At 40.3% G+C, this 11792-nt stretch overlaps 1 protein-coding gene across 2 annotated transcripts in view; it reads right to left on the minus strand.

Moving 5' to 3' along the window:
- The window catches only part of bcr (BCR activator of RhoGEF and GTPase), a 65589-nt gene extending 54907 nt beyond the window's left edge, over positions 1-10682 (minus strand). For both annotated transcript variants that reach the window (XM_083563648.1, XM_083563647.1), the window contains exon 1: positions 8509-10682. In XM_083563648.1, the coding sequence (XP_083419774.1) occupies positions 8509-9985 (1477 nt within the window). In that variant the 5' untranslated portion in view covers positions 9986-10682. The remainder of the gene's footprint in view (positions 1-8508) is intronic.
- Positions 10683-11792: the final 1110 nt, after the last annotated feature.

The raw sequence follows: 11792 nt of genomic DNA on the forward strand, positions 1-11792 counted from the left end.
GTTGCGAAATCTATAACTGTGGTGACTAGTAATTGGATTTTCGATCGAAATGATTACAAGTTGTTCGATTCTACATTCTTTATCATAGCGAGTGCTAGCTAGTAAACTCAGCGCTAATTAGACAGCAGACAGCAAACGAGTTAACTACAAAAATCACAGCCTTGCAATGTTACGCTTTTAGCAGACTAGCGTACATTCGTGGAACAGTAATTCTTCATCAAATTAAAAATAAGATTACTATTAACCATACCTATCCAATCCATCCGATTGCTGAGAGTAAAACTGATCAAAATGCACACGGTGAACCTTTTTGTACATACATTAGGAATAAAGACAAACAAGCGAATGATTCTGGTCAATGCTCATATATAACAACGGATTACACACTGAATTTAAAGCTGTGACCTGAAGCTAAAAGGAGAAAAAGACAGATCCTATCATAGTCAGCCAGGATAATTGAATCCTGTCCACAACAACAGTGAGTTGTTATTACAACAAAAAAAATCGTTGTACATGATGGCAGGAAAAAATGGTAATGCTGCCGTTTGACGCTAATCAGCTCTTTTTGAAACACTATTGAAATAAGAGGGAACCCCCAGTGTCCTCAGATTGGAGCTTTGATCTCTTTCGGCTTTTCCCCTCGTTTAGTGTAAAACTTCAGACGCACGCAGCAGAAAGGTGCAAGCCCGGTAATTGCAAACACAACAAATTAAAAGCAGCTGTCCAGGCTGCATGAGGGAGCAAATCTGGCTGCAATATAAAGAACGCTTCATTTAACCACAAGAAAGAACAATCTGGAAAGTCTTATTTTTATCGAGCGGCGAACAATGCTTGATTTATTTGTTACCGCGCAACACAATTAGAGAAGCGCCATAAACAAATGTTACGATGTAAGAGTGTGTTTTGTGTATGCAGAGTCCAACCCACCAGCATGTTTACCCACATACCGAGGTTGAGTACTATATCATTCGTTAATTGTTCATGCCTTTGTGGTGCTTTTAACGCAGTAATCTGCAAAAATTTCGCAGACGTTTTTTATATCGGAAGCATAGACTTTTTTATTATTATTTTTTTTATAATTGTGAAAAATAAAGAGCTCATTAGAGGTCACTGAATATCTGTATTAGGCATTGAACTGTGTTGTACACTTAACTGGAGTGTTTCTCATTGTACTGTAAATTTCAATTAATTAAAATGTTAAAAAAATTAAATATATATAAATAACAATTTCACTTTTAATTAATTAATTAATTTTTTTATTTTTTAATATTAAATCCCAAATAAAGGGAAACATGGCGACTTTAATATTTGGTACAATTGTACTTTTTTTTTGCCGCATTGCCCGCAATTTTTTTGCCCTGTTTTTTGTCATTTTATTGAAAATGTTTGGGCACCTCTGCCCTATATTAATCTATATTAATCTAAAATGTTTTCTGTAGTTAGTTACAAAGAGTCAAATTTGTTTGGATTTAATCTACAAAAAAAAAACAAAATAGAAAATCTGATAAATAATATGATTTATTTATTACGTACTTATTTATTTGATCAAATAGAAAAAAAGTGTAGGCTGTTCATTAACAGATTGTTGTGGCATTAATTGTATTAATATGTATGCGGTGTAAAACATTTCAGAACTAAATACTAATACTATTACAACTATAAATACTATGCAAAACTAAAAACAACTGAATACTAAATACATTGTAAATCCATCATGCATCATCAATCCATCATCAGCAGACACGGGGTGCGTAGCTGTTTGCCCTGTGACTAAAGTCTGATTGGGAATCATTTGGTTTGTCAAAAAAGCCACGTAGATTTACCCAGCAAGATAGAATCCAAAACCCAAGGAGTGTCACATCTGATGCTAATCAACACTCCCTGTTCTCCTCACCCCTTACACTCCACCACTCTGGAGTCCAGCGCAGCATATAGCGCTGAATACGAAGTGAACGATGTTAGCTTGGGCTCAGGAAAATAAAGACCCACTTTGTTTTCGAGAGCTAAGCCCTGGACAGGCTTTTCTAACGCCAGCTATTTCTTGAGCTTTCTTTTGGGATGGCTGCATATTCACAGGGTGCCTGTGTTTGAGACCTTGGCAATAACGCTTCAGCAAACACACGCACACACTTCGTGGTCTGGGTGGGGTGTGTGTCCATAAGCAGGCAGGTCGAGGGCAGTACCCGCTATGCCCACATTACAGGGTGGGTCAGATTTTCTGTTCTTCCTCTGGCCTGGGGGTCATGGTCCAGACCCTGATCCCGGGTTTGTGCTGCTGGATGTATACAGACAGGCGGGCAGAATGTCGCTCACCTCAGGAAACACACTGCAGGAGATTTTACCATCTGCGCAGTGTCCAGTACTTCTGGCTGCCAACTGCCTGCTGGCTACGACACCGCCCTTTGTAGTCTCCTCTGTAGGCATTGAATCTACACTGAACAAGTGTGGAACCTTCAGAGAGATTTGGACAAAAGCAAGATTCCAGCAAAAGCAGGTTCTCCATCATGCTTACAAACCCTTCAATGGTTAAAAATACAGATACAGGTATGAATAGCTTATAGAACCCATTTAGGATGAAAAGACTGAAGTCCACAATGAAATAGTGTAAAGTTTTCAAATTTTACAGGCATATTTCGACAAAAGACGATTCCAAGATCTATGAGGAATCCCAAAATAACAAACTTTTCCAAAGTCAGGTCTTGCTGAAAGCCTTAAAGATTTCTGGTCTTCAAATAATGCACGCTCTAAAAACTTCTAATCTCCTTCATTGTAATCCCCCCCACCCACTCCCTCCCGCAGCAGGATGCAGAAAGATTTGGGATCGGTCCAGCCCCCAAATACCCACTCTGTGGTCTGTGGTTCCTGAAGCTTCAAGTGCACAAACTTCAAAGTCTGCTGGGGACTGTTTTAATACTTCATGGCATCCTGCACGGGTAACATCTGAACGCCTCACACCACCAGACTGAAGGGTTTCTTTTCATTAGCATATCAAGTGTACTTCTGTTCGTTCACTGCTGCCTTTTTATTTTTTATTTTTTTACTCCCCTGAGTGGATTCCAGCTTCTGGGTGGAATTTTTCCAACCCTGTGTGGAATGCACATTCACACCCGGACAAAACATGGCAACTGCAACTGCCCAAAAAAGCTAAACTCAGGAGTGAAAAAAGTACACATTTCATATTTTCAGTTAGATAAACAGGGAAATGCCACAGTGATCCCTTATTTTGAGCGTGCTCTGGTGGTGAGCGCCAGCTGCCACAGGAAAGCTCTGCTCCTGAGTCTTTACTCTGGTTAAAAATAAGAACTTGTCTGACCTCAGTCCAGAAATGTTGGACAATGAGTGTATTGAGCAGAAGATTCTTTTTCTCTATTTGCATCAGACCATCCATTTACACACCCACCTATCCACCTTTCTCTCACACACACACAAACACAGGGTTGAATGTTTTCTTTAATTGCATTCAAACCAAAGTATCTGCTTTGATCCAAAATGTGTGCACGATCAAAACCATAACCTCTAACATGCACCAGTCGAGTCTAGTGTTTAAACTCATTTTCTGTTTTCAGCTCTTTCATGAGGAGAAGCACATGACTGCAAAAGCAGCTTCCAGGTTCAACTGAGGCACCACCCCAGGAACCAATAAACCCTAGAGCTGAGTTTCCCTAACATGTATTTAAATTTCCATTAGCACCGAGTCATGAGTCATGATTTCCTTTGTTTCTTACTACGAACTACCGAAGATGAAGAGGTGAATGTGAGTGGATTGAGACAAAATTTCTGACAAAAAAATCACCACATAAAACCACAATTTATCTTCAGCTGAATGTGTCTTTGGTTTACTTTTGACTACCAACCAAAAATGCTAAAAATCGAATGTTTGCTTTTTACAAGGCCAATGTGGGAAAACATTTTATTGACAAAAAAAAGCACTGAAGACACTAAAATTAGGACACTTAAGAAAAAGCTATTTGTGGGGTTTAAATAACTATTAATTTAGTATTTCACAACAGTAAAGTTTGGCAAAAAGAAAGAAAAAGCAAAAAAAAAAAGGAAAGGAATAGAATGGACAACAAATTTGTATATTTCATGTACATACGAGCAGCGTTCAAGTCAACCCGGGACTTTTGAGGTTATAAATAAAAAGTGGAATTTGAATAAATTTTTCAACGTACTACTTTTATAAATATATCCACCTGAACCATCCAAGGACAGCCTGGGAACCACCAAAACCAGTATTGTTACTGTCGGACGTACGGCCTTCTTTGAAACGTCCACACCATTCAAATGTCTCACTGCTACTGAGCATCTCATCACCGTATTGTGCTTGATGTCTTCTGTAGATGTTGCGTGTTTTACGCCTTCGTTCACAAGAAACTTCATCACCAAACCCATGTTGTCTGCCATCTTGACTAACCGCTGCGTGTAGTGACGGCATGTTAGCATCCATTTTTATACCTGTAAAATGAAAAGTCCCGGTTTGACTTGACTGTGTAAACGTGCGTATATTAAAATATTTTAATAATGATTTTTAAAACATATCCAGATTCGACTCTATGAGCCACAAAAATAGCTTTAACGTTGAGCCTATAAACTGCTGCACTGTTGGTGAAAGAACATCGCTGCACTGAGAATATAAAACAAATATATCCTGAATTCACGAGGTTAAAGCAAGGCCGTCCTTCCTACCCGATTCTCCGAACCACCTTCAGTGTGTCTGTCGTTTTAAATGAACGCAAAAGATTTTTACAGTTTTATTCGTAACGTTCCCATTCTAAACAATTACAGAAACAGAAAGCCAAACAGCAGTGAATTGAAGGGTTGTAATCGGTGTCTAGGCTGGAGTTACACAGCTATGTAGTATGTGTAAAGAGGCAGCTGCACAGGGGCCCAATCCTTTTATCCATAATGAATGACTGATGTTTTCTTGGAAGCTGGTGAGTGAGTGTCGAGAGAGCGAGAGAGAGAGAGAGAGAGAGAGAGAGAGAGAGAGAGAGAGAGAGAGAGAGAGAGAGAGAGAGAGAGAGAGAGAGAGAGATGTTTGTTGTCTTGCACTTCCTCCCTCTCTCATTCTCTTTCTGTCTGTCTCTCTATAACGATCTCTAACAAGCACATTTCAGCCTGAATCTCCACTTCGACAAAATAAAATAAAATAAAAGACATTAGGAAACAATTGCATGTGTTGTTTACCAGAAGGACATCCATCGTGGGAACAGGGACTTCCTGGAAGAGCAGAAACACCACATGGGTCTGGGATTCACTAAAGAACTTGCAGAAAATCTTTCCTTCCAGAGAGATTCCTTTTATACATGTGAGACACATACAGTATCTATCTATCTATCTATCTATCTATCTATCTATCTATCTATCTATCTATCTATCTATCTATCTATCTATCTATCTATCTCTCATCACAAGCGTTTTGCTATTTTTAAAAAAGAACACACAGATCCTGTGTAGCCCTTAGCACCTGGTGTTGCCATATGTATGCTCCATCACTTACTCTCACTACGCACATAAATACGACTACTCTTTTTCCACAGAAACACACACACACACACACACACACACACACACACACACATACACACACACACACACACACACACACACACGGCAAGCTAGAAGCAGAGGGAGAGAGGATGCTCACACTGTTACGCAATAGGACATCTGTGTATCTTTAAAGCCTGCACTGAAGCAGGAGACAGCAGCTCACATACACACACACACACACACACACACACACACACACACACACACACACACACACACACACACACAAACACAAAAGCACTTTACCTCCTTCTGTCTTTATTTATCTTTCCCTTTCTTTAAGGTATACACGATGGTTGTGGTGGAAACTCCCATTGCGTTCCATCAATTCCGAAACCAGTCACGCTGGAGCAATGCCAAAGGACAGCACCAGGATGACGGTAAAAGACGAGCGACAGGCAGACACGCCTTCTTGCCCTGATCATCGTGTGAAGTACAAGTTTTAATGTTGCATTTCGGCATGTTCAGAAAAAACAATGTAATGACGCAAAACGGGGGACCGTTTCCGAGGTGAAATTGCAGAACGGAAACGGGAAAGGCCGTCGCAAGGTCGCAACGGTGCGATTATCCTTAATACGCATCGCTACAAAGTCATGAATGAAGAACAAAAACAAGAGAGATTAAGATAAGAGGTAAACTTTTAAGAGATAAGAATGTTCAAAAGTCATATTCTGGCAAATGAGATAGATAGCCACAAATATGGGAAGTTGGAATTCTGATCGGAAGGTCATGGGTTAAAATCTCAGCATTACCAAGCTGCCATTGCTGGGCCCTTGAGCAAGGCCCTTAACCCTCAATTGCTCGGCTGGGTAACTAAGATAACATCAAATTTATGAAATAGTCTAGAACACAGTCTACAAAGGAGCCTTAAAGAATGGCGATCAGAATACGGTAGTAAACTGTAATTTGTTAATAATTTAAAAAATGACAGTACAGCAATCTCTAGTATCGTATTGTATAAATGATACAATATATATATATATATATATGTATATATATATATATATATATATATATATATATATATATATATATATATATATATATATATATATATCGGCGGGTTATATGATGCTACGTTTGCCTGCTGTGCAAAACTTGACATTGGACCTCCTGGAGTGTTTAAAGGCTCTGGTATGGAGAAGCTGGTGTTGAATCTGTGATGATCGCAAATGTTGAGCTATTTTATGAGTTGCTCAATAGCTCCTAGTTTTATAACCACAATGACTGTATAAGACTGTAGAAAGAACATTACTCATAATCTTACATTCCAGTGCTCATGTTAGTTCTCACTCTCTGTGTTCTGTATTGTTTTAAAGACTATAATCACACTCTTGATATCACCCAAATGAGGATGGGTTCCCCTTTTTGAGTCTGGTTCCTCTCAAGGTTTCTTCCTCATAACATCTGAGGGAGTTTTTCCTTGCCAAAGTTGCCATGGCTGCTCATCAGGTATAAATACACATCGTTCACCTTAACTGTTAAATTCTGTAAAGCTGCTTTGAGACTGTTGTGAAAAAAAAACAATAGAAATAAACTTGACTTGAAAACTTCAAATATTTCTAATTAAAAAATAATAATTACAATTATTTTGGTCGTATTGTGTCATCTTAAGATCGATAATCTTATATACTTGTTTATTTACAGAATAATTTACAGGACCTGCCCGTCTAGACTGACTACTGCCTGTGACTTCTTCTGTGTTTATGGATTTCTTTATTTATTCTGCCATGTACTACACATACGTTATGTCGAATGGCGTTTTTTTTCATTCATCGAGGTTCAAAACACAGGCACGACCCTCATCTCTTTAAGTTTCGACATAAAACTTGAAAGCAGAATAAAGAAGATGAGGCAACAGAAATAGTACGCCACAGGGAAGTAGGCTGCAAAAGTTAATATCCTATTCAGTCTCTCCATAGCATGAATCTGAATGACTCACTGCTATAATTATCGTATCGCCTGAGTCACTAATGAAAAGTGTAGGAAGGAAAAACCAAGACAACCTTTAAAAAAATAAATAAAAGAGTAATACAACTCCTTCACCACAACCACAGTTTAACAAGCACCAGTGTCATCTTTAAAAAAGAAAATTTGACAAGAAACAAAATGTCTATAATTCAGCAGTGTAGCCCAAGTTCAGCTGGTGTCTGTCTTTGTCTGGCATCAGTGCTCAGACCTCCTTGGCATAAGTTCGGGTGAACTGACGAGCATCACTGTCCAGCCAAGTGCACCACATCACACTACACCACTCTTAACACCTCAAGGCTACACACAGGTTAAAGACATTGGATACGTTTTAAGGAAATGGTCCTCAGTCCAAGGTTCCTGTTAGCGTGTTCATATCCCGTCTGGGAGTTGGATCCATTTCCCCTGATGAGTCAGTGTCTCTCAGACCCCTGTGGATAAATCCTTTGCAAGGATCCTGGAAATCAGGAGTATAATGACACGCCTTCGAATCTAATTCAGGTTTTAGTAAACTAAGTGCGTGGTTCTGCCTGGCTGGAAAGTCTGTTAGCAAGGAATCAATGAAACATAGTAATAGCCTGGTATTAGCACTGTGGTAAAACCGCCCCTTCACTACAACCACTCCTGACTAAGAGAGAGACTCGGGAGACTCACATTCAAACCCTCGTCATCAGAAGAAGCTCTTTCATTTAATTACACAACATTTCTTCTGTCCTGTGAACCCACATTCAGATGCAAAGCCTCCCAGCTGTTTCTATAATGAGCCATGAAGGACACAGTAGAGTCATGTGAGAGAACGTTATCTCAGCAAAACCTAAAGGTGACCTACAAAAACCAACGAGCGGAATAATATTTAACGATGCTGAATTGTAATTCCCTGAAAAGCAAACATACCAAGAACGCGTCATTCGTGGCACAGACTGGACAAATGCTTTGTTTAGGTGTCTTACCCAATATTTTGAGAAAAAAAGTGGTTAAATCATCACTTACCCAGGTCTCCATGGTAACTGTTGTCATGGGATGTCCTGATGGGGGTGGAGTCTCCATCATGGGGCCAGATCTGTCCTGTTTTGCGAACCCCGACAATAGTGGCCTCTGAAACGACCACATGTGGCTGCCTGTGTCTCTTCTGCGACTGTGGTGTCGGAGGGCTGCTGCTGTCCAATGAGTGCTGAGAGTTCTGAGAGGGTGAGCGGCTTTTCTCCCTGAAGGGTCTGCGGAAAGCGGCAGTTGGGCTGGGTGACACATGACTCGACTGTCCTGATGAGAAGTCGTCCTCGCTGGAGGTCAAGTTCTCATTGGAGCTGCAGTCAGGTGTGTAGCCACCCCCTCCGCCGCCAACATCTTCCAAGCTTCCAGGTGAGTAGGATCTTCTCGGCCAGGTAAGGTGATGGTCATCGTTGCTGGCGTGCTCTCGCATCGTGACCCGACCATCACCGCTTTCACTGGTCACATAAACTCCGCTGTACGGCTGGAAATCTGACGGATGCCATGGAGGAGGTGGTGGTTTGTTTCCATTGGGTCGAGCAGCGCCATCTCTGTTGTACCGAGGGTTGGGTTCTCCATCTTCACATTCAGCATCATAGCCGCAGGTGCTCTCGCTGGATCGGCCCCTACAGACGGGTCTGGGTCGCAGGTCACTAGTGACCGTGGCCAAGTTGCCTGGCAGGGAATGGAGTGACCTCTTACGCTCCATTTGCACAGCTTGTGTTCCAAGGGAAATGATCTTGTCTGAGACGTCCCGATCGTTCACTCGCACCAGGCCCTTATCATGATGGAATTCCATGTTGGTGTAGAAAGGTTGCTTGTCCTGGCCTCCTCGTCCATCTCCAGCCGAGTGCGAGTTGGCTCGTTTGATCCGCTCAAAGTTGGAACGCAAAGCAGCTACCCCAAGTCCCATGCCTGGTTTGTCTTTAGGACATGGGTCGGATGGGAGCTCCTTGTCAGGAGGAGGATGCGGCCTGCGAGGCGAGACTCCTCCTCTCTGTTTAGATGGTGAAAGCCCGTCTGTCTCACTGCCCTGCCCTAGCTGGTGGGGCTCGAAAGTGGACTGAAGTTCCAATCCATCTCCATGTGAGGCGGATTTCCTAGCCGGCGGAGGCCGGGGTTTAGGCCTGGCTTCTCCTATAGGCTGGAATCTGGTGCGATCTCCCTGACTGGACTCCTGTATCTGTGAATACTGGGGGTCAGCTCCACCCGCGTGAGCATCACCCTCCGCCATCTGTGTCTTCCTGAAGCCCCAACGCTGCCGGTCATAACTTTTCCTCTCTTTCGCCAGCAGCGTCTGCAGATAGATCATGCGGAAACGCTCTTTGTTCACCTCCAGCTCCAGCCTTCTAATAGACACCTTGCATTTCTCTAGTTCCTGCTCGATTCCCATCACAGACCGCAGCTCCATTTTCGGAGGCTCGGACTCAGGAAACTGTGCCTTCCAGGCCTCAGTAAATCCCACAGGCTCTACCATCATTGAAAAGTTTAAAAGTAGGTTGAAATTAATTCAAGTAACGCAAGGTCGATGCAGTGACTTCGCTGCAACTCGGCGTCCAGAAAACTTAATTCAGGAGTTACTGGGATAAGACACAGACAGACTGGTCAGGATTTCCCAGGGGTTTGTCTTTTCTGAATCTGGTTGCTTCTAATCCAAACCGTTCATCAGCACATAACACAGCGGAGGAAAACAACAGGAAAGCTGGCATACTCCCATGCATCCTTCTTTGAGGAGCACAGCAGAGGACCACAGCACAATGACAGCATCTGGACACGATCATTCAAACCGCAAAAACAGTCTGTTACAAAGTATCAACCCGTGAGCACCTTCAAAATCCCTCTTTAGTTCATCCAGGTGTAAAGTCTTGTCGTTGTCCGGCTTCTAGTGATGACGAGACGCCGTTTTTCCATCTCCATCATCATCATCACCATCATCACCATCATCTCCAATGCTCTTTTGTGTACCGACGTCTGAGCGTGAAAATATGATACAAATCACAGGGAAGAAAAAAAAAGGCTGGAGAAATGTTTCTTATGCGTAAAGCAGAATCCCGGACCTGATCGTAGGTGTAGAAAAAATCCTGCCCCGATAGTCGCCCGCTGTCTGATCGCGCTGTGTAATTAGTCGGAGCTTCTCCGCTTGAGCTCCTGGTCGCTACGCAGCGCTCCTGCCTGAAAAGCCGAGGGGAGGAGCTTGGACAGGAAGGGGCGGGGTTTGACAGTGTGATTGACAGAGTGCAAATAAAAAGGAGGGTCTGGTAGATATGATTTGTCGTTTAGTTGGAGAAATCAAATTAGTCTTAGATACACATCTGTGCAGATGTGTAGTGTTGGTTCTACCTTCATTGATTTATTTGAAAGGCACAAAATCTATGGATATGATTATATATATATATATATATATATATATATATATATATATATAAAGATTATAAATATATTTATATTCTATATATATTTTTTATATTCTAATTTATATCCATGATTCACCTTTATGTATATTTAGATTGTTTTCCCATTGTGTATTATTATAGCATGTTTTTTTATTTCCACTTTATTTATATTTACATTATGTTTCCCCTTGTATTTATAATTATACTGTTTTCTTTTTATGTATAATCAGATATGTTTTCCCCTATATTTATATTTACATTGTAAATATATTGTATTTACCCTGTTGCTATTTATCGTTTTTATTATTATTATTATTATTATATTTATATTATATATTCAGTAAATAGTTCTTGTCATTGTGGTTCCAGTCAAAAACCTGACTAAAAATCCCATTAATAAAAGTCCAAAATATTATTACATGTAGTCATGGCTGATTTGGCTGTATTTTTCCCAGATCACTGTATGATTTTTTGATTAATTATTAATTATAATAGTTTTTGGGGATTATCCAGAGATATGTATAGTTTAAGTATTAATATATGTATTAATAGTTTTTCTATTCTATACATATAGAGGTCAAATTCAGTGTTCATTTTCTTTACTTTGGCGCCGACAAGCGTTCATATGCAGTATTGCAAGAGAAGTGGAAATGTTTCTGTGTGATTTTTTTGAAGTTTATTTAAAGAAAAAAAAAATTATATATATATATATATATATATATATATATATATATATATATATATATATATATATATATATATATATATATATATATTGTTACACAATAAAAAAAAAATAATAAAAATTTAATGCGACAAGTATAAAATCACCTTTTAGTGTCTAAGTGATTAAAATGAGAAAAATAATGCAATAAAAAACACCTGCAAGTGTTA

This window comes from Silurus aristotelis, assembly GCF_946808225.1.
Source record: "Silurus aristotelis genome assembly, chromosome: 16".
Classification (NCBI taxonomy): domain Eukaryota; kingdom Metazoa; phylum Chordata; class Actinopteri; order Siluriformes; family Siluridae; genus Silurus; species Silurus aristotelis.